The following is a 27,500-nucleotide window of genomic DNA, read 5'->3' as shown; positions in this document are numbered from 1 at the left end:
CAATAACAAACGGCTGGTCGGCTGCATCTGTAAGACACACAAATGCACATACACACACACACACAAATACATATATATATATACGCATAAGCACACATACACACACAAATACATATATATACACACACACACACACATATATACACACACACACACACACAAATACATATATACACAACCACGTATATATATTTATATATATATATATATATATATATATATATATATTAGGGCTGTCAAATGATTAATCGTGATTAATCACATCCAAAATAAAAGTTTTTTTTTAACATAATATATGTGGGTGCACTGTGTATAATTATTTTATATATATATATAAATACACACACATGCTTGTATATATTTAAGAAATATTTTCATGTATATACTGTATATAGATTTATATATAATTTATATTATATATAAATATTTTATATATAAATAATATTTTTTTCTTAAATATACATGCATGTGTGTGTATTTATATATATATACAAAATAATTATACACAGTGCACCCACATATATTATGTAAAAAAAACTTTTATTTTGGATGTGATTAATCGTGATTAATCATTTGACAGCCCTAATATATATATATATATATATATATATATATATATACACACACACAAACATATACACATACATACAGTCACAAGTGAACACACATGAAAGCACGCTCTCACACACACGCACACACACAAACATATACATTCTCACACACAAATACATCTATACACACACACACACAAATACATATATATATCTACACACACACACACACACACAAACACAGTCACAAGTGGACACACATGAAAGCACGCTCTCTCTCAGACACACACACACACACACATACAAATACATATATATACACACACACATACAGTCACAAGTGAAAGCACGCTCTCACACACACACACACACACATACATACATATATACCGTAAAACTTCAAATAGTAGCCCGGGCTTTTATTTACCCAAATCGTCGAACTGCACCATTTGAGACAGGCGTCTGTATGAGACCGGCCTTTATAATTTAGTGTTGAGATGTTGTTCATTGAGTGTAAGCCTAGAGTCTCTAATCTCTAAAAATCTCCAAATGCTCCACGTGAAACTGCGGTCTTCCGACCTTTTACTATCGCGTCAATTGATTTTGATTAATATGCGCGAGGGAGAGAGAGCAAGACAGCGCTCGTGTTGTTTGAAGACGGAAGAGTGCGCGTCTCTCTCTGTCTCTGTCTGTGTCTCTCTCTGTCTCTCTCGTCATTCTATTCTACATCGATCAAAATTTTTTACCCAAACCTGCAGCCACACCAGGCGTGTAAAAGAGACAGGCGTCTATTTGGGACTCGGCTATTATTTGAAGTTTTACGGTACACACACACACACACACACACACACACACACACACACACACACACACACACACACACACACACACACACACACACACACACACACACGAAAGCACGCTCTCTCTCACACACACAAATACATATATATACACACACACACAGTCACAAGTGAACGCACATGACAGCACGCTCTCACACACACGCTACTGCACTTTCCTAAGGTGTAGGATTTGATGGAACTTATTAGCTATAAATGAAACTATGCAAAAGTACAAGAAGAAATGATTTATTTCCAAGGAAGACTTTCCTAATAAAGGCGTCTCTCTTGTGTTGTGAAGGTGAGGAGGACAACACTGCTATCGTTTGGTTCTGGCTTCACGAGGGAAACCCTCAGCGCTGCCCGTCCTGCGGCTCGCACTACCAACTGGTCCATCATGAGCTTCCACACTGAGCTGAAGCTCTAACACACACACACACACACACACACACACCTGCACTTCTGAACCGCAGTGCCTATGCCAAACATGTACAGGACTCAGCAATAAAATAAGTTAATACAATAAAGGACTATACTGAGTTTCTGTTGCATTGTAATATGAAAAAAGATGCTGATGAACACATGAAAAAAAAAAATTACAACATCAAAACTAGAAAATATTGTGTTTATTTACAATTTACAAACAAAAGAAAAATGTCAGCATTTGTTTCATTGCTTACACATATTATTCAAAACACACACACACAATGGCACAGCAACTAGTAGCTCATACACACACACACACACGTGATGGGTGTTTTAAGAGTTTTAACTTGAATCTCCAGCACAATGAACGAGTGCAATAACCCAACTCACTAATTTTTATTGGTCATTTATTATTACTCTGAATTATTATATTTTTAAATCACGCAAACTTCTTAACATCTGTGAGTCCTTGCATTGCCACTCCAGCATATGAGCATTATAACAGTGATGATGAACACATTCAGACACGGTCCGGCACCTGCTATCAGATTTTGGTACTTACTCAATCTTTGAAACCAAAAGATAAGTCTCAAAACAATCCGTTTTAGGGTTTAGTTAAGGCATACGTCACAAAAGTGGTGCAAGATCCCTTAAGGACACACTTTATCTTAACATCATGTGCAGAACGATTCCGCATTAATATTCATCCAAGTCAATCTGAATGACATCATCGTTTCTTTAAAAGTCACATGACATCAAGAACCATTGAATCTGATTGGTTTAGCAAGTGAGAAGTCATTTAGAATAAAATCATATTCTATATAATCAAATCAAAACATAAAAAAGCAGGTTTTGTAGTGTTACTGGTAACACTGTACTATAAGGTAATATACGCTAATATTAGTTAATATAATTAACGCTAAAAAAGTACATTTTTAGCAGTAAATGTAATGGTAAATGCATGTTAACAGCAGCTAATGCATTTTGAACGGACAAATAGTGTATTTATAAATATAAATCACTACAGTGAACTTATAAATGAAGGAATTCTGTAAAAGCTGTTTATGATACTAATGTTAACGTATTGAACCTTATTGTAAAGTGTTACAGGTTAAAAAAGAAAAGTGCTTTCCAGCACACAAATGTCACCTAAACTGAGCGAGTAACAAAAGACTGATATACAAATACTGTGTTTCAGCCCCACTGGGATGCTGTATTTGCAGATTTGAGTCTTTATTTCAGTAACTGATGCATGATGAATCAAACGTCTCTATGCTAATTTGAAAAGCAGCGTTCACACAATGGAGGCGCAGTGCTGCTGAAGCGTGTGGTACCTGCGGGTCACACCAGGTTGAAGCCCTGGTCGTGTTCGATGGCCTGCAGCAGCTTCTCTCGGAGCGTGTCTTTACTCGTGTACTTGGGCAGATCCAGGAGGTTGAAGCATGTGTGCGCGACAGGGAAGTACTGCGGTCCTCCTCCCGTGGGCTGGATCACTAACGCCAGGCTCTTCATGCCCATGATGGGGATCCGGTCGCTGCCCGTCAGGAACACTGGAGTAAATGACAGGAACACGCCGTCAAAATACACACAGGTGAAACTCGAAACTCGTGCAAAAGTTCATTTATTTCAGTAATTCAATGTAAAAGGTGAAACTAATATATTATATAGACTCAAAGTGAGATATTTGTTATATAATTTTGATGATTATGGCTTACAGCTTATGCAAACCCCAAATTCAAAATTATAATATTGTGGTGAAACTCGAAACTCGTGCAAAAGTTCATTTATTTCAGTAATTCAACGTAAAAGGTGAAACTAATATATTATATAGACTCAAAGTGAGATATTTGTTATAATTTTGATGATTATGGCTTACAGCTTATGAAAACCCTAAATTCAAAATTATAATATTGTGAAAAGGTTTTCTTCATAATCATCAAAATTATAACAAATAAAGGCTTGAAATATCTCACTTTGCATGTAATGAGTCTATATAATATATTAGTTTCACCTTTTAAGTTGAATTACTGAAATAAATGAACTTTTGCACCATATTCATAATTTTCGAGTTTCACCTGTACATACTTTTTTCCTCACTTATTTTTACATATCACTCACATTGTAACATATGTAGGAAGACAAAAAGTGGGGAGATCAGACGACAGGCAGCCAAGACAATTATTGATATAAAAATGTACAGATATCCCCAAATAAACTAACAAATACGCCTGCGAGCGTTAGGTAAAGTTAGTTAAACTGCTGGTATGTTTCATCCTACACTAGTTTAATGACAGTTAACTCTATCACTAGGGTTTCCAACTTCAGCAAAGGAAAATAAGGGACAATCTTTTGATTCTTCATAGGAAAATAATGGGACACAAAATATTTTAACGGTGTCATTTTTATTGTATTTATTTTTTACCAGGAAGGTTCCATTGAGATAAAATATCTCGTCTACCAGTGAAAAAAAAGTACAAAGTAGTACATAACACAACATCATAAACAAACGAAAGTACCCATATCTGAGAAACAATACTAATCAACTGTTAAAACATTTACTCCGTTCTATAAAAACAGACTTTAAACGAAGCGAGAGATGGTTCAAATTGGGTTCTTGAGTAAAAGTTTGACTGTTGATCTAGTATTATAGATACTAATACAGTATGTCAATAAACGTGATATATATACTGTGGGAATTTACCCAGTAAAGCTTTTAAAAAAAAATCAACATGTGATGTTTGTTGAACCTCCTCAAGTTCAGTGAAGTCCAATTTGTCAATTCATACAAGTTAACATTTCACGTCTGCAGTCAACAATGTATAATTTTCTATGTATAATTTAATTATAAAAAGTTAGGTTGGGTATGTGCAAAACTAGATGGTCATATGGCGTACGCCCGCAGACTACACAAACTGCTCCATATGGGTTTAATACTGAACGCTACTTTGACTTTGTTGTCTTAAATACGGGACGATGCCTTATTACACGGACCGGTTGTCAACCTTGAGAACTGAGGTTTGATTCCACCACAACAACACAAGAGTGTATAACAAAATAACACTGCACGTTTGCAACGGGTTGTCCGTATGGCGATACACTACAGGTGAATAGGGGGAAATACTTTCCTATACTTACCCAGCTGATTAATCATAGTACATTACGACATTTTTTTTTAGGGATGTCCCGATCAGGTTTTTTTGCCCTCGAGTCCGAGTCATTTGATTTTGAGTATCTACCGATACCGAGTCCCGATCCGATACTTATATAATACATAAAAAAATAATAAAGAAGAGAGAAAAAACAGATCCAGGATGTTCCTTATTTTTTATTTAATTCACCTTATTTTAACATTCAACAACTCTGTTAACAAACAGAGCACTTCTGTGAGGTAGCTTGAACAATCAAGTAATAAATAACATAAAATCTTCACTTTTGGACTTTAGTGCAACAGTAAATATAGAAAAAGTCTAATATAAAAACAAATAGCACCTCAACTTAAAATACCCGGCAGGCATGTAAACAAAAAATAAAAATGTTTTAAAAGTGTATAAAAAATAATGAGAATATATATATATATATATATACACATTAGGGGTGTAACAGTTCACAAAATTTGCGGTTCGGTTCGATACGATACAGCAAAAAGAAAGAAATGCCAGAGAAATTTCTATTTTTTAAAAGAAAAACTATTTTTTAAATATGTTTGAGTTTTCCTACATCTTGAAACTTTCAGGTTTATAAATAATCTTTGAAGGATGAACAAATAATGTTTTGGTAATCACATTAAAAATAACATTTAAATATATATTTATATAATATTTGAGTTTTGAAGTGCAACATTAAATCCATGTTCATTCACGGCACAATGTTTCTCCTGGTGTCCACGTCAGCGCTGTTTGATCTAATAGAGATCTACGGTTAATAACGGAGAAATGTGAATGCTTCTCACTAGATCTCGCAGCGATGTTATTACTTCAGTGGCGGATTCAAATGTTTTCTTCACTGGATCTCCTAGCACAGTGTCGCTTGATCTCGCGCTGCACAGATGTTGCTGGTCCGAACTGATATGGTCCGTTAAGCACAATATAATGAGAAGCGCAGTTTCGTTCCGCTTTCATTACGTTTGCCATTTGATGTTGCGTAACGTTGTGGTGATCGCGCCAGCGCGGATTTTGTCTGCAGGAAAAATGGTCCTAGGAATCGTTCGGTTTGTATGCGTACCGAACCGGAAGCCTCGAACCGAAACGGTTCAATAATTACGAATACATGTACCGTTACACCCCTAATTTACATATATCCGAGTCCTGATCGGGAGGTAACGTCCGATTCCGATCGAGTCTGAAACCACGTGATCGGGCCCGATTTCCGATCGCGTCATTGGATCGTGACATCCCTAATTTTTTTGTATTACAAGTTTTCTGAAATGTTATGTTTAAACATGGAAATGAAGCATTATCTCATGCACTAATTTGCAATGCATACGTACACTTCCAGAAAGGAAATCTGAACATTGGATAAAGCAAAAATCAAAATTGTTGTTTGCTTGTTTTTTTTGGACATATTAGAGAATATCCAGAACAAGATTCTGGATTTCTCTCTCTTTATCACTCCAGAAATAATCAGAAAATACTGTAATGAATGATGTGTGGACGACTGTGTGAATCTAAACTCAAAGATGCATCACTTACGCAGGAACTGTTTCTTCTTCTCCAAAGGCAGCTCGTGAAATACTTCCCAGAACATCTTGATGGTGGGGTGATCCGCCCAGTACTCGTTCTTATACTCCGTGCTCTGAGAATCAACACACACACACACAAAGTGAACATACACAAAACATTTCCAAACACACACGGTCTGTTCAAGCACAAAAACAGCAGGAGTGCAAGCAAGTGAATTTTCACCTTCTCTAATTCCTTCCAGTCGTAGTTGGTGTTTCCTATGACCATGGCCTGCAGTTCGCTGGGCTGGAAAAGCTCCAGAACTTTCCCTCCACACACTTTGTGAAATCCAGCGTGGAAAGCACTGAACTGAGGAGCCACGGAGGTGTTGAATATATAATTAACGTAGGCCTTAACAAACTCCTGCCTGGTAAGGTTGAGAATATATATATATCAAATCGTTAATACGGTAACGCTTTATTTTGATAGTCCACTGACTAAGTAACTTTTGCAACTACGGCCCTGTTTACACCTGGTGTTAAGATGCATTTTGACCTCTAAGAAACATAAAAAGAACATGCATGTGCGTTATAGCTCGCTGCCACATCACAATAGTGAATCTATTATTTTTTTCTTTATATTTAAAACATTTTCAGACCTTTTTTTCTTTTGAACTCTTGGCATGAAAACAAACTGAGGTTTCTACCATTCTTTCATGATTTTGAAATAGTGATGAACATGACAAATCAAGGTCTGAACACGCCTTAGGAGTATGAAAATATTCTTGTTGCAAATTGATAAATTACCAAAATTAAAAATCCCCAAATATGAAAACTAGAGGTTGTAAGGTTTCAAATGATATATAGTTTGTCAAGATTAGTTTAGGTTTAGTATAGGATATTACTGTTTTAAATATGTAAAGGCTGTGGGCCCGACGGTGACACTTAAGATGCATTTTGGTCGATCGGATCTCAAGTGGACGACGGTATATACAGGTGTAAAACATTTTGAGCTTTTCCACTTTCAACCATTTCCAGAGGTAGTTGGAAACCGGATTGCTTTCGGAGTGTAAACGCTCATGTGATCGAATGTGTTCAAACAGACACAATAGACGCTTGCTCTCTGAATACTGACCTAATGCGTACATTATGGGAAGCGCTCTAGCCAGACGGGATTTAAATTTTGTCGGCTGGAGACCCAAGATTGGTTTGAAGAGGAAAAACGTACCAAGCTCAATGTTCTTCTCTGACCATTCCTGATTTCTAACACACACTCGCAGTGTTCGGCTGGTCACCAGAGCTGCTGCTCTCCGTATGTTTTCCTGCTTTCTCTGGTCGTGTTCATATGTAAATTGCACAAGCTTATTTTGTCCATTAGATCAAAAGATGTGAAAAAGCCCATACATTTACCCGCCCATAGACCCTCCCTCGAAGAAATCAGGACAGAAGTGTTTAAAAGTGGAGAAAAGAGGCGGATTAAAACACCAGGTGTAAACGAGAGTGTGTCTCCCTCGTCCACTTGTGATCCGATCGACCAAAACACATTTTAATACCAGCTGTAAACAGGGCCTACATGTCGACTAGGAGTCATTAGAGTATTACTAGACTGTGTATATCTGCTAACTCTTCATCGTGATGCTCCTCAACAGAGAGTCTGCTGACTTTAAGTAACTTTGCAACTACATGTCAACTTAATCTACTAATCTAAACCCTACAATCTAACCGTAACCAAACAGTCTGCTAATACTCTAATGGGAGTTAGTTTACATGTAGTTGCAGAGTTACTTATAGTTAGTAGACTATCGAAATAAAGTGCAACCAAAAACAGGAATTCATGTGTCAAATTAAGTCACAGGGTGAGTTAATAATAGTCAATAGTCACAATGATCGTGATGAGAGAATGTAAATATAATACCTGTTGGATTTGTTGACGCTGACGTCTGTCCCGTTGGGTATCAGCTCTAATACCTCTGTGGCACCAAAATTTTCCTCTGTGATCTGTAATTATAAGTAATTATTATAAAAAATTTTTTTTTTAAATTAAGCAAATGTTTAAAATGACATTACATGCAAACAATACTTTAACTTGTTCTTACTGTGAAATTCAGGCAGTAAGTTTCTTCCAAATCATCCTCCGTATAATCCAGCAGCTGCTGAAGACTCCTGAAGATCCAGACAGAGAAAACCATCACATCTACCCTAAAAACACCCCTACATTCCCTAAAAGGGGTCATATCATTCATTTATCAAAATTATCACGTAACCTCTATCTTCTAAGGCCTCTAAATAATTCATTATAATTGATTATTGATCATTTGTTCACTGTTTTATCTATTTATTGAGAATGTGTTAGTGTATGTGTGTGTGTATATGTATATGCGTATATATATTTGTATCTTCTTACTCTGTATATACATGTATGTATGTATGTATGTGCGTGCGTATGTATATGGATGTGTATGTGGGGATATAGGTTCAAAGGTTCATATTTTTTTTTTTTTTTTTTTTTACTCTATGCTGCTATCGGGAGAGGATTGCTCCAACAGAATTTCGTCATTTCGCATACAATGACAATAAAGATCTATCTATTGTAATGTTCCATCCCCTTTCTAACCCTTAAACATAATCAATTTTTACCGAACAACTCCTCAAACACACACGTTTCTGAACAGAAAATGTGCCGTTGATGTTATTGTGGATCGTGCATGTGTCCAAATGATGGTTTATGTCCACAGTGCGTGTCATAGTACATCAAACATCTCAAACAGCCAAAGATAGTTTGATTTGTCATGATATGAGCTCTCAAACCTAAAAAGAAGCACAAAATCAAAGAAGCGTCATCAATCGGCTGAAACACACCTTCCTACATCAGGCATGAGTTCCTTCAGGTCCTCTAGAGTGGGCTCTTTCTTCAGGAGTTTCTTGTACAGCGCTAGCGGGAAGTTCAGCTCCACTATAGTGAGGTTATAGATGGCCAATCCACAAATGACACCAATCAGGTGGAACAAGTCGATGTCTTCAAATGTCTGCAGTAAAGCATGAGTGAGACTGACATATTCTCATCTTACACGCTAATATCATATCAGATAAGCTACTGATGAAGGGACTGTAGTGTGAGTTAGATGAATGAAGAGTTGGTTTTGAGCAACTTTTGTTTGTTAGTGTTATTATATTTCCTATGTATATTCTTGAGAACTTTTGAATGATGGTTCTTCTAATGTTTTTGTGTGTGGTCTAATGTTTCCTTTTGTACTTTAAAGTCAATATTTATACGAATATGTTATTTTTTTCTTTAAATAGATCTATCCATCCATCCATCCATCCAAATATCTATCCATCCATCCATCCAAATATCCATCCATCCATCCAAATATCTATCCATCCATCCATCCATCCATCCATCCATCCAAATATCTATCTATCCATCCATCCATCCATCCAAATATCCATCCATCCATCCATCCATCCATCCAAATATCCATCCATCCATCCATCCATCCATCCATCCAAATATCCATCCATTCATCCATCCAAATATCCATCCATCCATCCAAATATCCATCCATCCAAATATCCATCCATCCATCCAAATATCCATCCATTCATCCATCCAAATATCCATCCATCCAAATATCCATCCATCCAAATATCCATCCATCCATCCAAATATCCATCCATCCATCCATACATCCAAATATCCATCCATCCAAATATCCATCCATCCAAATATCCATCCATCCAAATATCCATCCATCTATCTATCTATCTATCCAAACATCCATCCATCCATCCATCCATCCATCTATCCAAATATCTATCTATCCATCCATCTATCTATCAATATGTCCATCCATCCAAATATCTATCAATCTATCTATCTATCTATCTATCTATCTATCTATCTATCTATCTATCTATCTATCTATCTATCTATCTATCTATCAATATGTCCATCCATCCATCCAAATATCTATCCTTCCATCCATCCATCCATCCATCCAAATATCTATCCATCCATCCATCCATCCATCCATATATATTTATGATGATTGAAGAATACAATTTGTTTTGTGGGATTTACTTCATATACATGTATTAGAAGAACAAAGGTGAACGTGTTTTAGAAGTAGTACAGTAAAAGATCTATAAATGAGATCAAGTGCGTAATATCAAAAACGTTTTGTGTTTACGCGGTGCACTTCGTTTGGTATGCACTGAGAACTTCTGCTTTTTTATGGCCTTTGAATATAGACTTTTGACGATTTTTTCTCAAAGGACATCGCACACTTTCTTACTATACCTTGTGAGCGAACCAGATGAGTCTGGACTCCTCGTAGTATCTAAACATGCCATATTTAGGGTCTAAGAGTTCTTTCATGATGAGCAGGAAGAACTCTTTTCTCACGCCGCCAGCGTCCACGGCCTCCTCCCCAACAAAGATCACCTGCAGAATAATACAATTAAAAACCGCAGCAATGAAGACACAGAGATTAAAGGGCTAGTTCACCCAAAAATGAAAACTCTGTCAGTAATGACTCTCCCTCATGTTGTTCAACCCCGTAAGACTTTCATTCATCTTCGGAACACAAATTAAGATATTTTTGATTAAATCTGAGAGCTGTCTCACTAATTGAAACTTGCCAGCACAGAAAAGTTAGTAAAGACATCGTTAAAATAGTCCGAGTGACTACAGTGGCTCAACCTTAAGTTTATCAAGTGACGAGAATACTTTCTGTGCGCAAAAATAACGACTTTATTCAACTATTCATGTTCTTCTGTGTGGGCCTCCGAGTGAGTTCACGTAGTGTAACAGCGCAGCGCTTCTGGGTTGTACATCAGATTGTAGGCTCACTATTGGACAGCATCACACACATGACCAGCGTTGGCCAATAGTAAGCCTACGTTCTGACATACAACCCAGAAGCTCTGCGCTGTTTTGCGTTCCGAAGATGAACGAAAGTCTTACGGGGTTGGAACAACATGAGGGAGAGTAATTACTGACAGAATTTACATTTTTGGGTGAGCTAACCCTTTAACCCTCTGGGGACGGATTGGGCGGTACCGCCCAAAATGGCATACTTTTACAAATGTGTAAATATCTTATATAACTACTATCTTATAATAACTATTAATGATAGAGAGGTTACCGTCTTCCTCAGATTCCGCTGAAAACAGTGATAACTCACCCGGCTTGTAAATATACACACTTCCTTGTTGCGCAATACCACTATGTAAAGGGCCAATGAAATCGATGTTGTTTGGCAGATTCCGCAAGCAACAACCAATGGAAAAATTGCCGATGGCGAAATATTTTTCTTATCCAATCAGAGGAAGGTTACCATGACGTATCTAGCAAATCAGAGGACTCTGTAGCCTTGCAAGGGGTGGTACTATATAGTTAGGGATATGACGCAAACAGCGTTGAATGGAGAGAAGGAGAGAGAGCGAACGGAGGCTTACGGAGCGGATTATCAGAGAAATATGAGAGAGAGACAGAACAATTATAATATATATATTTATACATACAATTAACACAACATTATTTATTGTTTTAGCACTTTTATGATGGCAAGCAGTAAAGATTTACGGTGGAACAAGCTCTGGAACAATTACTGGAGAGTGACGAGGAGAAAGCATTGCTTAGAAAATTCTAAGCATTCCTAAGAAAAATTTGTAAATAAAGTTAAATTTTTCATTGTTCTTTACACATTTTATTTAACAATTACACATGTCTGTCAAGCAAAGGCTTTGACAAATATATTTTTTGTTCAAAAAATGTTCACTATTGTTGTGTGATGTGTGATTTTCAGAAATAAATGACAAAAATCTAATTTCCATTTTTGAAATTCTCTAGTTTATTGTACATTTTTCACTCATACTTCCTTTATAAACATTACATGCATGCTTATGTTAGCTTAGGGTCTTCTGAATCCATAGATACCAAACACATAGTGTTCCATCTCCATTACATATGGTTTATAAGCCCAAATGTAAAAATAGAGAAAACGGACCAAAAAGGGCTTAGTCCCCAGAGGGTTAAAGCAACACCAAGGAACTTTTCCTCTGCGGTCGCCCTAAAGGTTGGAAGCGGAATTGTCCATTACCACTGTCGTAAATAATTTAGCCCACTGCAGCTTACTGTCGTACGCGCACGCTCGCTGTTTATCCAGTGGCCACAGACAAGGTAGAATATGACGTATGCCGTAAAGCCGTCTAATTTTGTAGTTCTTTTTGTGCTCCGGTTACTACCCGAAACCTGAAGTTACTAAAAGTGATACAGACCACGGCTATGGCAGACGTGTCATTTAACCTATTGTAAGTCGATGTACCATCACAAGGGTCTTGGAAATATATTATGAAGGTTGAAAAACTACTTAGTGTTACTTTAAGGCAACCTTGTTTACCTTGAGCGGCTTCTTGTAATCAACGTTTTTGGATTTCCTCAGCACCTCCATGGAGTCTCCGACCACGTTTTCTCGACGTACGATGAGGATGAGGCAGGGGTTTACTGACTCCACTCCTCCACCAGAGAGGAACAGCGAGTGTAGGTTCTGTCTCTGAGCCTGGTCCACGGCTATCTGATCACAAACAGCACTGTGAGCGCACTAGAGTAAAACATGTCAAATCTTCAGATGCGGCAGAGCTCTCTCACCTGCATCTGGATCACAGCATCAGTCTGGAGGAGCGTCGTCTTCGCCTGAGCGTCAAAAACAAACGGGTATTTGCACAAGATGACCTGAGAGTCCATGACCTGTTCGAGACAGACGGGAGACAGTGGAGAATGTGACTATGATTTGAGATTTAAATCCCCCCTGTGGTGAAAATCAAACTTTTAAATGGTGTTTATATGTCTATGTGGTGTTTTTAATCTGTTTTAAGACAAACCATGTGTAAGTTCATAAGTCGACAGCATTGCTGAGTATTTTCTCCTTAAACTGCAGTGAACCAAAGACAGTCTCAAAAACACGTTTTGAAATCGCTGGTGTTTCTGACGTCACAAACGACCTTGTAACCAATCAGATCAACGTGTGATCGTCAACCAGTGGATCTCTGAGCTGAGTGAGTGAGTGGAGGCGGGGCTCATTTGCATATTCATAGAACCGTGTATACTAAATGAGGCAAGGGTGTCGAGTTACTAGGGGTGTAATGATACACAAACCTGACGGTTCGGTTCGTCTCACGGTTTTGAGGTCTCGGTTCGGTTCGGTTCGGTGGGTGGGGTGGGGTTTAGAAAGCTAAAATTGCTTTTATTTTTTATTAAACAGTGCTTTAATGAACAAATTGTGTCCTTGTCTTTAAATTAATTCAATTACAAGTAAACGTTTCTCAAGGATAACAAAATGATCTGCTAATGCTGTAAACTACAGCCCTTACTTGCTCATTACTATAACATTAAAGCTTAACAACAGAGCCTAGACTTTTAGCCTAAATGATATAATAATAATCAACACTCAAATAACAAATTGTATGAAAACATGTAAACTGCACATAAGGAAATTTTTGCATTAACATGTTTTTACTCTAATTTGTTATTGTTATATAATATTTTACACAGTTGCTGTTATTTTCATGACAACTATTTTAAACATACATTAAATAATCAAGATATCATAAACAGGTTAAGTAAAATATAATATATAGGCTAATATATAGCATTTATTTAGTGAAAGAGTTAACCAGCAAGCTGTGGACACTGAATGACTTGCCTGAGGTAAATATAAAGCTATGTGAAAAACTAAGCGTTTTATTGACGTATTTCCGCTGTTGAAACACTGATTAAGTGTTTACACGAGTTATGATGCCTTTCAGTAAGTATACTGTATCTTTCAACATACCTTCGGGTGTCCATTCATGTTTATTCTGTAACTGAGGAAGAGATGATCGCGCTCCGCGCTGCCGCATGCATACAGTGATATCTGTCACTCCACATCTAAGAGCGCCAAAACGGCATTTATTGTTTGCATTTCGTGATCAAATAGACATAATTTGAAAGATTACACCTTGCTTATTATCAAAAGTAACAAAACACTGAGCTTATTGCGATTATATGTGGTTAATGGTGGTTAGGCAACAGCCCTGTATTCGTTGTGTACACATAACACATGAGGTGCAATGAGCCGGTGCTGGGCGGGGCAGCAGGGGGCGGGGCGTGTTCGGTTCGCCATGAGAGTATCGCGATACGTATCGTGGGTGGTGTATCGCGGTTTTTCGGTTCGGATCAAATATCGTTACACCCCTACGAGTTACATTCAAGCTATTTTAGGGCATGAATCATTTTTTTCACAGGAAAAAACTTTTAAATATGTCATTTTGTGATCAAAGATGAGTTAAGGAATATAATTATTGACTTTAGGGGAACTTTAAAGGAAAGTGTAATTTTTACACATCTAGCAGCACCAGACAGAACAACCAAAATAAAAGACAGATTTCAAACACAACCTAATTCTGTTCGATGCTGCTAGTAGAACAAGAATTACACACTTTTTGAGTAAAGCACTGCTTTGGGTGTGTGTGAGTGTGTGTGTGTGTATATTCACTACTCCTAATGTGTGTGCGCTAACTTGGGAGTATGGGTTACCATACTTGGCCTTCACATGTAGCTTTAAAATTCAGGAGTGTAAAATGATGCTGATTACCTTTGAACAATGCAAACTCACCAAAGAGAACATCTGCTGCTGAAACCAGGTGACATAATCATTCCTGATGTCAATGAGCTCATCCAGCTCATGAATATAGAACTTGTCATACTGGATGATCTGGCCAGCACGCTCATTAACCTGCAACACCATAAGAAGAATGATATTAGCAAATTACAATATGGTTCCAATTGTTAACTAATGTACATTTCACCAGCAAGAATAAGAAGAACTTCATGTTAACTAATGTAAAGTACAATAGTATGAGTGGGTAGTAAGACAGGCATCAGAGCATTTAGAGGCATGCTATTTTAAATTATTTGGTACACACTAATTCTACTTTAGTTTTTAAGAGTCTTAGACAGATGTTTTCCAAAATGGGGCACAGCCAGTGTCTGTTGACTAGGGTTGGGTAGCAAACTCTGTACTTTTAATGGCACCGACCAAATTACGTTGTTACTACCGAGTACCGATTCACATTAAATCAATCTGGGCCAAATTTCGGTACCTGAGAACGAATCTGGGCGCGAGAGAAAGACGAATCCTGCATGTTCTGCGTGTCTCTATGTGAATGAATGGCGCAGTGTGGCGCTCGATGTGTTTTCAGACTCAGCACTCTCACTATATGAGAACATGAGTCACTTCATCAGCATTTTACAGTTTCATTTAACCCTCATGTGGTTTTGACCCGGAGAAGATTTTCTTTTTCCCAAAAATACTAGTTAATGTTATCGCATTGGACTGAAACTTAGTGACTTTGTTCCCAAAGGGTAGAACTACTTCTCAAATGTTTTTTTGTGTGAAAATTTTCGTACTTTTTTAGGGGGGGTTTGTTACCTTGTTACACTTGTGGTCTTCCCAAGAGAACAAGTTGACAAAAAGATTGAATCCAAGATTGGGTGAAAATATGGTATAATGAGTGATTTATAAGCTATTTTTTATAGGCCGGTCATTTTGACCCGGGAAGACCACAAGTGTGACTATGTGCCATTTCTTACAAAATAAAAGTTTTTCAAAACAAACTTCCTGATGTAACATTAAAGTAGACTAGTGTGATCAACACTGCCAACTTTTTAAAATATTTTATTTAATACTTCCAAAATTATTCAAAAATATTAAAAAATAATGCTTTTTTTTTTTTACAAATAAAATGAGATGCCTACTCTTAGATAAAGGAGGCCCACGATTAACCAGATGCAAATAGGAATATAAAACCAGCCCTAATTGAAAGAGAACCAGTTGACAAAAAGATTGAATCCAAGATTGGGTGAAAATAGCTTATAAATCACTCATTATACCATATTTTTTATAGGCCAGTCATTTTGACCCCGGAAGACCACAGGTGTTATAGGGTTTTGAACACCACATGAGTGTTAAGAAAAACTATTATTGTCATATCATAAACACACAGAGACTCAAAGGTCTTTAAAGGCAAACCCATCAAAATAAAAGTTTGGTTTAACTTGACAAATATATTACTGTTGTATAGTAGAATTTAGATATGTCTCAATGTAATAATAATGCTAATAAATTATTATCAAAATGTTATTTTTTCTCCTGTTTTAATTTTAACGTATAAAGCTTAGTTGTGCAGCATGTTGTTTGACACAAAAGTTTGTTTAATTTCATATGATATAAAGATAAATTAAATTAATGTTTTATGTCTTCATTTGATTACCAGAAAATTTGAAATTGTGGAAAACAAAATATTTCATAGAAAGGAAGATTTTTGTAAAAATAAATATTAAAATTGTTTTTATGAATATACACAGACATTGGCAGACAAGTGTCAATAACACTTCTATGAATGTCTTACAGTTTCTTTTTTTTTATTGATGTAAAGTACCGGTACAGAATTTCATGCACCGGGTAAAATGTAAACGGTACCCAGACCTACGGTTCACCAATTGTGGTGCTCACCGAGTGGAGGATCTCCAGGAGTTTGAGGGAGGTGTGCAAGAAGCAGGTGAAGATCCTCTGTTCAGAAAGGGGGATTCCCAGTTTCTGCATCCGCAGTAGATACACCACCACCTCCTTATAGAGCTCCACCAGCCTCTGGAAGACCGCTGGCTCAAACCTGGACCACCAGTTTCCTTAAAAAACCCCACAAAAATACAAAAACACATTAAAATAACAATGGTTGATTCTAAATGTAGGGAAAAAACGTACATGTAAAAGGGAGATTCTCAGAAAAACTACCAAGAACATGATCTTCAACACAGATTTGAACCCTGAATAAGACCGGATGAATATAGTATTACAGTAATGAAAATTATTCTTTTTTTTTGCATGCTACTACAATAAGTATTTGGGGGAGCAAATGTGCTTAACTGCCATTTAAACAATGTCACAATGCAAAAAAAAAAAAAAAAAAAAAGAAAACCCTGAATGATCCTAAACAATAATTTTCCTTGGGCAAAAGTTGATCTCATTTCTTTTTTCTTTTGATTTTGGGGTGAATTATTCCAGACATTTCTTGTCTACTAAATGATCAAACAAGAAAATAGTTGAAAAAATTATCTCCTTGGAAAGAAATTCTTCTTATGCCCTAACTTCATTTTTATTTTTTTAGAAGTTGAATTCACAAATTATTCTTTATTAAAAAAAAAATTGAGCATCAGGAAGGCAGGATGATTCCTGAATGGCATGTCCTCAGGCATGCCGTGAGACGAAGCACTTACGCTGTGAATGTGTACATGATGTACTCAGAAATACCTACATATGTGCAGAAGTTGACCATTGCCTATTGGACACTAATAGTGCACTACGCATATGGTAAAAGTGTCCATTGTGTAAATGCATGCAATTGCAAAGAAGTTCAATTCCTTATAACTTCAAAAAACAAAACTGGCTTAGAATGTAATGGTCCGACTGGTTTGGTCTAGTCTTTTAAAGAAGTTAATTTACGGATCCATTCATGAAAGACTGTATAAGTCTATTTGTACACAGCCACCACATTATATAGAACGTGTCTGGTAAAATACGGTTCATTCAAATAAGCCATAATTTAGCACTAATTTAATTTAACACGAGCTATGTCCAGTCAAAAAAATAAAAGTCAAAAGAATTCTTTGGTAAAACATTCAAATATAAACATTTCACTTCCTGTTATTTTTATATAAATTGAGCAGTAAAATATATTTGATACAGAAATATCTGTAACACTTTACAATTTAGTTAACATTAGTTAATGTATAAAAAACATGAACTAAAAATGAACATTAAATTTGTTACAGTATTAATTTTTTTAAATGTTAGTTAATAAAAATTACAGCTGTTCATTGTTTATGCATGTTAGTTCACAGTGCATTAACTAATGTTAACAAATTTGATTTTAATAATGAATTGGTGAATGTTGAAATTAATATTAACTAAGATTAATACATGCTGTAGAAGTATTGTTCATTATTAGTTCATGTTAACTAATGTGTGTAGTTAACTAATGTTATCCTTATTGTAAAGTGTTACCGAAATATTTGCTAACTGCTGATTTTGGACCAGCAAAATATTGTTCAGTGTTTTACAAGTGCCGTGACGAAGCCCGACAAACAGATTTCCTCTTATAGAGGATGGGACGTACCAAGCACTTTGATGGGGGTGTCTTTCAGGCTCACGATGGCCTTGGCAAAAGGAATGGTGAGGGTGGTGTAGTTGCTGGGGTTGTTGAGGAGCGGACACTCGGGCAGCGTGAGGTAGAGTCTCAAAGCCTCGATGTCTGGAGGAGAACTGCTCAATCTGGGGAGGAGATGCTTCTCCAAACTAGCGGCTATCTGGATTAGGATAACGCATGCATTGGTTACAGCAGGAATGAGGAGCACTTAAAGGAGTAGTTCACCAAAAAATAATGCTTCTGAAAATTACACTACCAGTCAAAAGTTTTAGATTTTAATGTTTTTAAAAGAAGTATCTTCTGCTCACCAATGTTGCATTTATAAAAAAAATAAAAAACCCCCAGTAATATTGTGAAATATTATTACAATTTAAAACAGCTGTTTTCTATGTGAATATACAGTAAAGTATAATTTATTCCTGTGAACAAAGCTGAATTTTCAGCATCATTACTCCAGTCTTCAGTGTCACATGATCCTTCAGAAATCACTCTAATATGATGATTTGATGCTCAATAAATTTTTCATTATTATCAATGTTGAAAACATCTATTTAAATTTTTAATTCAGGATTCTTTGATTTATAGAAAGTTCAAAAGAACAGCATTTATCTGAAATAGAAAGCTTCTGTAACATTAAACACTACCGTTAATTAAATTGATCAAAAGTTACAGTAAAGACATTTATAATGTTACAAAAGATTCTATTTCAAATAAATCTGTTCTTTTGAACTTTCTATTAATCAAAGAATTTAACATTGATAATAATAATGAATGTTTGAGCATCAAATCATCATATTAGAGTGATTTCTGAAGGATCATGTGACACTGAAGACTGGAGTAATGGTGCTGAAAATTTGAAATTACATTTGAAAATATATTAAAATAGAAAACAGCTGTTTTAAATTGTCATAGTATTACTATATTACTGTTTTTTTTGTATTTTTTATCAAATGAATGCAACCTTGGTGAGCAGAAGAGACTTCTTTTAAAAACTTTTGACTGGTAGTGTACATTGGTTTCATTCATTCAAAACAAGTGACTCACAATCTGTGAGATTTGTGGGTAATCGGGTTGGATGAGCCTGTGGTAGAGCAGACGGGCCGTGTTAATGTCCACACCTGAGCACTTACTGCTAGTGCTGTAGTGATCTGGACTGCTGCAAAACACAACACTCATTAGAGAAACGTTAACTATATACACTGTACTCAATGTGTTTTGAATGTATAGCATCTAGTTACCTTCCAGACAGAAAACTTCCATTGAGACAACTCGCTGAAGAGAACACGAGATCAATCTCACTGCAAGAGACGCCAAAGACACATCATTAGTGTGACCCGTACGGACCAGGCCTCACGGTTCGGCACGCATGTGATCGCGGATTAACTGCTAAGTTTAACCATCATAGAATGAAAGTTTATCATTTGGACGTGTTTTGTCTTGCCAATTTACACATTCAAACAATTTTAAATGCGGGAAGAAGAGGATGAAGAGAAGAGAGAGCGAGAGCGAGAGAGAGAGAAGAGAGAGAGAGAGAGGTACGAGAGCGATGAAGAGAGAGAGAGAGAGAGAGAGAGAGAGAAGAGAGAGAGAGAGAGAGAGAGAGAGAGAGAGAGGGAGAGAGAGAGAGAGAGAGAGAGAGAGAGAGAGAGAGAAGAGAGAGAGAGAGAGAGAGAGAGAGGCGTTTCAGACAGCCTCAAACAACAAACCGATTCCTCTTTCGTGTTTTCCTTGCCCTTGAACGGACACATAAACACAAAATTATGTCTAAATGCCCGTCTCGGCAAGAATTCTCTCGGTTCTGTCATGAGTGAAAGAACGGATGTTTGGTCAGTTTATTCGGTCCTGCAGTCGGTCTTAAAGAGACAGTAGCCTAATATTCCTGATGTCGTCTGTGCGCATTAATGTTAATAACACAACAGAATACAGCTTTAACAAACATGAACCTATATTTAATTCCTACAGTGAACAAATAGTGTTATTTTACATTTAGGCCTAATTATTAATTTCTGTACCTGAAAACTACTGTTAGACTTTGTAACTTGTAATTTGTGTAATTTTCCTATTTTATTACTGACTGTTTACTTGTCTTTAATAATTTTGTTGAACTTTATCAGTTAGGCTAGTAGTTTCCCGCTGTGGTTATCGCAGTACTTCTAGTGAGCTTTCAGTAAAAAGTTAAAAAGCAAAGTTACATTTACCCCTCCCCCCATATATTATATATATATATGAAGAGTTTGGTTCCAAAACGCGATAAACGCCATTTAAAAAAAAATTTAGTTACTGCAAAAATCAGTATTGTATCTGGTTGGTATTGGAAAAGTCAATGTTTAATTTTAAGTAAAATGCGAATATCCCGCCGGTTTTATTCTGTCATGTTTTCTCCCTTTCTTCCAAACCGCGACAAACGCCAGTCTCCTTCTCTGCAGAATGCGATACATGCGCTCAACCAATCACAACGCACCATTCCAACGCAATGTAAACAGTAACGGCAGGCGCCTTAAATACACCCGGACTTCCTAGTTCTTCTTATCTATTTTGTACTTTCTAATCAACAAACAAACAAAAAAATGAATAATTTTGACGGCATTGATGAACCCTGTGGTTGTTTCTAGCGGTGGGTGAGAAACGTAAGGCATCCAAATGGAATCATTTTACGTGAGGAGATTAGGAAGCAGATCGAGGCACTCGGAGAGGAGGGAAAAATGTTTTCAATCTTCTTTACAGTTCTTAATAAAAATTATATACTAATAAACTTACGTTGTTTTGTATTTCAACAGTTTCAATATGAAAAAAAAAAAAACTTTTATATTGATTCAATGGATTAATTGCATTTTGGGGCGAAAAATAATCCGTTTTATAATAAATCTTTGAAAATCAAAACCTGGATTTTAATTTTTGTTTCGTTATTATGACCTACAAATGCTATGTGAAAGTTTGAAACAGAAAATAGTGGTTTTTAATCTTTCCACTTTCTTGGTAAAGAAAACACTTTTTTACTCAAATTAATCTAAATGGATTTATTGCGTTTTGGAACCAAACTCTTCATATATTTTTTTATCCGAAAAATGATCAGATCCGTGGCTCAAAAAAATGATCAGATCCCGTGGCATCATCTTGTAAATGATCCGAAACGTGAGTTTTTAGTTCAGGACCAATGCAGAAAGCTTCATGAAGTATTCTGATTTGAAAAAGCATACTTGGTGATTTCTGGTGACATTCTCCCATGACCGTGATTGAGCCATTTCTGGATGATGTCAGCGCTGAGTGTGTAGATCTGTCCGTCAGGTCTGGTTATCCTCACATCCAGCGGAGGCCTGTCGTCCTACAGGAATACAGCGGGAACATCAGCGAATGTGCAACTGTGCAAACTAACACACACTGCACATTTTTTAAATACAGATTTGACAGTTTTGGACGCTGACATGTCATGTGACCATGTAAAACAGGATTTGTGTGACATGAAATATCTAAACATCCAGATAAATACAGTATCATTAAATGAATACAAATTAGACAGCTGTTCCTGTTTCATTCTGGTACCATAATAATGAGGAAAATGTAATAATGATCACTGATGATGTAACCACATGTTTATTTATAGCACTTTTCACAATCCAATCTAATCTTAATATATGTCTCGTCAGCTAGACCCTTGACCTCTGCTCATACCTGAGATAAAGCATAGTGAGCGAAGCTCTGGTCTCCTCCAGCGTAGATCCTCTTCACACAGTAACTCTGTTCCGCCTCTGAAATACACAGCCCTGTCAAATCTGAAACATCACCACATGGTTTTCTTGGGTCGCGTCTCAATCAACTCTGTGAATCAGTATATCGATTCACAGCATACACACATTGGTTCACTGATGAGTGAACAAGTCGTTGTCACGTTTCAAAAGAGTGTGTGCACGTGACGTCACCGTCGGGCGGACGGACTGCGGTTACACACACTGAGTGGCAGAAACACTGAGCGACAGCATTGGGTTCCAGCGTGAATGCAGAGAAAAACACATAAAACACTTCTAAAACGGGAAAGAGCTTTGAGATTGACTGTATAAATCTGAGGTATGACAAGAAATCTGAGGTATGTTTTTACAGACTATGCCGAAAGCTACAGAAAAGTTAAAGGAGAACTCCGGGCAATTTTTAAGTTAATCTTGATCGTTAGACCTTTGTGAGTACTGACTATAGGAAAAAAAAACGAACCGGATTGGTGCTTGCTACGCGGAGCTGCGACCGCGAATGCCCAGAGCTCTCACCCAGCTAAAACGGCAGCTATGGGGGCATCGACATAAAGAGCGTTTTTAAGCCTCTTAACAGACACAAAATGCAATTAAAATGTCTGTCCAACATGAACAGGGACCCTACATGTGAACAAGATGCGTTTAGCAACTTAGCCATTGTTTCAACTCACCTAAATAGTCTTTTAGACGGCAAGCTGTAGTCTCGCGCTGCAGTCCCGTGCTGTAGCCGGAAAAGGTAAACAATGTCCAGGTGGGAGGAGCCATTTCTTCTTCACTTGTAAGCAACTCTGATCATAACTCGTCGCACATGATCAACGCTCCTCCCACCTGGACATTGTTTACCTTTTCCGGCTACAGCACGGGACTGCAGCGCGAGACTACAGCTTGCCGTCTAAAAGACTATTTAGGTGAGTTGAAACAATGGCTAAGTTGCTAAACGCATCTTGTTCACATGTAGGGTCCCTGTTCATGTTGGACAGACATTTTAATTGCATTTTGTGTCTGTTAAGAGGCTTAAAAACGCTCTTTATGTCGATGCCCCCATAGCTGCCGTTTTAGCTGGGTGGGAGCTCTGGGCATTCGCGGTCGCAGCTCCGCGTAGCAAGCACCAATCCGGTTCGTTTTTTTTCCTATAGTCAGTACTCACAAAGGTCTAACGATCAAGATTAACTTAAAAATTGCCCGGAGTTCTCCTTTAAATGGATCACAGCAATTCATTGAAACAACTGGATCCAGGCAGAGAAAGCTGGATTTGCAGTTATGATTTTTTTGTGTCAATATGCTGAATTTAGGGGTAAAATCATACCCTATATATTGTATTGTTATATTGTATTGACAACTCATCAATTAAAAATGTACCATCGTATATTCTACATAATTTGGACGTTTTTAAATAAACACTGACAAAAAACTATACAAGTTAGGGGCTGGATGATATGTTGATATATATATAACATTGATATAAGTGATCACATGGATTTAGACCTATATTGTATTAATATAAAGCGTTCACATGCAAATTTGCTTTATGTATTTCCCCGGCGTCGAAATCAGGCTCATATAAATGTCAGGAAACAGGATTCCTGCTGCATGTCAATATCCACGGATCACTGAATCTTTGGTAAGTTGTAAGGAACAGTATATCGAGTCCAACCTTTAGTTTAAACTGATAATCGTGCGTTTTCGCAGTTTCCTCTATTAAATCCAGTCACACAGCAGCTCTTCTGCCACTCAGTCCGGCTGGGGGAGTGTGTTCCCACGGGCAAGTGACGTCAATGCATACTCTCTATACTAAAATGCAACTTAACCATGTTTCCCATTTTCCACCAGGATGGTTCATATCCTGGAGACAAACGGTGTCTTAATGCAGCTACGTGTTGCTCACCTGACTATAACTAATCTAAAATAAAATAGTGAGAGTCCCGTTATTCTTTTCTGAAATGATGTCTACATGTTGTCACTTCTTCTTAAGGGTGTATTCACACCAGGAAAGTCCGATAGTTCACTTGCTTTGGTCCGGACCAAATAATTTTTTTGGTACGGTTCGCTTTCACACTGCTCTTTTTGCAAGTGAACCAAAATTTGTAAACAAAACCACACGTGTGCTAAGGTCGTCCATTCATTGGACAAGGATTCTCAAGTAGGGAAATCAGGAAAAACGGCTCAGCATGGAGATATTTCGTACTGCAATATTTGTTCTTTTACTAATTTTGTGTTATTCTGTACAAACGCAATATGAAGAAACTAATGAGTATCATATGATACAATGTCATCTATACGATGTTGTAATTCGGATTTTGAGAAGACGACGATGTGCTGGAAGACGTTTCCGGCGGAGAGAACATGCTCTCATGTGTGCCTACCATGGCATGCTGACAGTGGCACTGCGCAGAAGACGGATAAGGTATAAAGTTTTCATTCATAGAGAGGGGCTATGTTCACAGCGCAGTGCTTTCTTGCAATTGGGTCGGTTCATGTTCACACCATAAACGAACCGTACCAGAGTTCGTTTGGAAGCGTACCGAGACCACCTCTTCAGCTGGGTCTCGGTTCGGTTGTTTGGTCCGCACCCGAGTTCGATTGCTGTATTCACACCTGGCCAAAAGGTCCGCACCAAGGGGGGAAACGAACTAGAGTTCGATTCAATCGAACCAAACAAGGCAGGTGTGAATACACCCTGAGTCTCTCCATCTTAGTCCGACTCTGGTTTGAATATAAAAGGCTAAACGGTTTTGAAATTTTCAGTGTGTGCCGTGAGCAAAAACAGTGACCATTTTAAAATGTTTAAAAAAAAATATCCGTGGGGTGTTTTGAGCTAAAACTTCACATACACACTCTTTTTTTTTTATACATCTTCTTTACCATAAATAAACTGCATGCATTTGAGAAATACTGAGAAGGACGGCTGTCTGAGAAAGGAATTCTGTTGAAAGACTTCATGTAAACAAAGTCAACCCACCTATATCCATAGGCACGGGATCAGTATGGGCTCGCCAGCAGCCTTTCACAGGAGCGGGACTGATCCGATTGTAGGTCGAGCGGGTCCCGAGCTGTCCGTTTCCCCCGAGACCAAACGACTCAATCTTTCCTGATGAAGGGACGAACGCCAAAGTGTGCTGCCTTACATGCAGGTGAAGACAAAAGCAATTCATGTTCTTTATGATTAGAAATACATCCCGTAACACTTTACAATAAGGTTCATTAGTTAATCTATTAACTAACATAAACTAACAATGAGCAATACATTTGTTACCGTATTTATTAATCTTTGTTAATGTTAGTTAATACAAATACAGCTGTTCATTGATTGTTCATGTTAGTTCACAGTGCATTAACTTATGTTAACAAATACAACCTTTGATTTTAATAATGTATTAGTAAATGTTGAAATTAAAATAAACTAAGATTAATAAATGATGAAGAAGTATTCATTATTAGTTCATGTTATGTTAATTAATGAACCTTATTGCAAAGTGTTACCATACTTTTATATAAAAAACTCAATCTTTCATATAGAAAACGTAGACAGACATTGAGCTAAAATGAAACAATGATTGTTTATGGATTGTTTGATACTTACCTACCACAAGCGATCTGTGCAACCACATTCCCCATCAGTTCAAACACCTTCCTGGGGTTCACCTCATGGTTTGTGGTGTTGTGTCCCAGCTGACCGTACCCACCAGCTCCAAATGTAAACACACCTCCCTCCTACAAAATAAAGATCACTAATTATCATATAAAGCTGTATATACAGTAATATAGCAAATATTGCCACAAAATGTGACTCTTATCATCCAGCTTTTTATATAAAGTTGGATAAGCATGTCCAACTTTATCTGCAAACATACTCATGTAAAGCGATATGCTATCGACTTTTTTGCTTGTATCGTTGCAAAATGTAAACTATATTATCGTCCAGTTCTACTCTGCTAAATGCAACTATAAGGCATTAAGATATTAAGGGTGCTTTAACACTAAAGTGAGTGACACACACACACAAACAGATGCGCACCAAAAGTGCTAGTGTGAAAGCACCCTAAGATATTATAAACATTAATATCATAATTTTCTGTAAATCTGAATTGAAACAATGTGTAGTATGAAAAGTGCAATACAAATAAATTTAACTTGATTTAATCTAAACCATGGCAATTCCTTCTTCTGAATGTGCAGGATTTAATTAGGGATGCACTGAAATTTTGGCAGACGAAAATGGCCGATGAATTTTGTACCTACAGTTAAAACTTACTTTGTTATACTGTATTAATCTATGCTTGTTAATGTGTATTTGAAACATTAACGTATCTACCCCCCCCCCCCCCCCCCCCTCAATATGTATTGTTTTTTAATTCAGTATCATTAAAATGATTGAATTTAATAATAAAAAAAAGTCTAATATTAATACCATTATAACATAAGCTAATTTAAAATAATAAATAATTTTTAAAAAGCATTTTCAGTTTCGGCCCAGAATTTTCATTTCGGTGCATCCCTACATTTAATTTGTCATAATAAATTATAATATTGCAAAAATCAGCACACTGACACTGCTGCTTTCAAAGGATGAATTTATTGACTAGGTTTCGACCCGAAGGTCTTGGTCAGGCAATGATTGGATCGCACACCTGGATGTGGATGTGTGCACACTACTACTTTGAGCTTATTAAGCTCTTAAAATAAGCATAAAATCCTGTAAAATCAATCCACACCTTTGTTAGTGCTGCCGTGTGGTCCTCTCCACAGCATATGTAAACGACCCGTTGGGACCTGAGAGTCTTCAGCAAGGCTGGGAAATTGCGATCTGAGGAACACCACGTACTCCACTATAAAATCATTAAACCAGAGAAAGCTCAACTGAATGTCTAAGGTGTTTGTTTTACCATCATTATCGCTGAGGCCCAGCTGGCCGAACTTGTTTCGCCCCCAGCCAAAAATGGCCCCAGAGATCGTGAGCCCGAAGCTGTGAGCGCCTCCCGCAGAAATCTGGGCAAACGGGACGCCCTGCAAAGACTGAATGACTTGTGGGGTGGAAACA

The 27,500-nt window shown here is 37.1% G+C and overlaps 2 protein-coding genes across 3 annotated transcripts in view; one reads left to right on the top strand and one right to left on the bottom strand.

Annotated features, from left to right (window-relative positions):
• The window catches only part of LOC130069002 (cytochrome c oxidase subunit 5B, mitochondrial), a 3,035-nt gene extending 1,102 nt beyond the window's left edge, over nt 1–1,933 (top strand). The window contains exons 3-4 of the mRNA XM_056232674.1: nt 1–29; nt 1,695–1,933. The exon at nt 1–29 is cut by the window's left edge and continues 71 nt beyond it. Of these exons, the coding sequence (XP_056088649.1) occupies nt 1–29; nt 1,695–1,807 (142 nt within the window). The 3' untranslated portion in view covers nt 1,808–1,933. The remainder of the gene's footprint in view (nt 30–1,694) is intronic.
• A 1,195-nt stretch (nt 1,934–3,128) lies between these two features.
• herc4 (HECT and RLD domain containing E3 ubiquitin protein ligase 4) overlaps nt 3,129–27,500 on the bottom strand; it is a 34,079-nt gene continuing 9,707 nt past the window's right edge. Inside the window, exons 5-24 of one of the 2 annotated variants that reach the window (XM_056232675.1) lie at nt 27,346–27,500; nt 27,175–27,266; nt 26,043–26,173; nt 25,422–25,582; nt 22,392–22,492; nt 21,920–22,044; nt 19,961–20,020; nt 19,767–19,878; nt 18,693–18,882; nt 17,033–17,205; nt 15,134–15,253; nt 13,129–13,227; nt 12,881–13,054; nt 10,777–10,920; nt 9,336–9,502; nt 8,573–8,639; nt 8,392–8,474; nt 6,721–6,904; nt 6,508–6,610; nt 3,129–3,369 (exon numbers count right to left, since the gene is read on the bottom strand). The exon at nt 27,346–27,500 is cut by the window's right edge and continues 67 nt beyond it. In XM_056232675.1, the coding sequence (XP_056088650.1) occupies nt 3,161–3,369; nt 6,508–6,610; nt 6,721–6,904; nt 8,392–8,474; nt 8,573–8,639; nt 9,336–9,502; nt 10,777–10,920; nt 12,881–13,054; nt 13,129–13,227; nt 15,134–15,253; nt 17,033–17,205; nt 18,693–18,882; nt 19,767–19,878; nt 19,961–20,020; nt 21,920–22,044; nt 22,392–22,492; nt 25,422–25,582; nt 26,043–26,173; nt 27,175–27,266; nt 27,346–27,500 (2,650 nt within the window). In that variant the 3' untranslated portion in view covers nt 3,129–3,160. The remainder of the gene's footprint in view (nt 3,370–6,507; nt 6,611–6,720; nt 6,905–8,391; nt 8,475–8,572; nt 8,640–9,335; nt 9,503–10,776; nt 10,921–12,880; nt 13,055–13,128; nt 13,228–15,133; nt 15,254–17,032; nt 17,206–18,692; nt 18,883–19,766; nt 19,879–19,960; nt 20,021–21,919; nt 22,045–22,391; nt 22,493–25,421; nt 25,583–26,042; nt 26,174–27,174; nt 27,267–27,345) is intronic. The other variant, XM_056232677.1, reaches the window with a different exon arrangement.

The sequence above is a fragment of the Rhinichthys klamathensis genome, unplaced genomic scaffold (genome assembly GCF_029890125.1).
Source record: "Rhinichthys klamathensis goyatoka isolate OS25496 unplaced genomic scaffold, OSU_Roscu_1.1 h1tg000352l_1, whole genome shotgun sequence".
In the NCBI taxonomy this organism is placed as follows: domain Eukaryota; kingdom Metazoa; phylum Chordata; class Actinopteri; order Cypriniformes; family Leuciscidae; genus Rhinichthys; species Rhinichthys klamathensis.
Note: the sequence above shows the minus strand (reverse complement) of the source record. Positions and strands in the feature narration are given on the sequence as shown.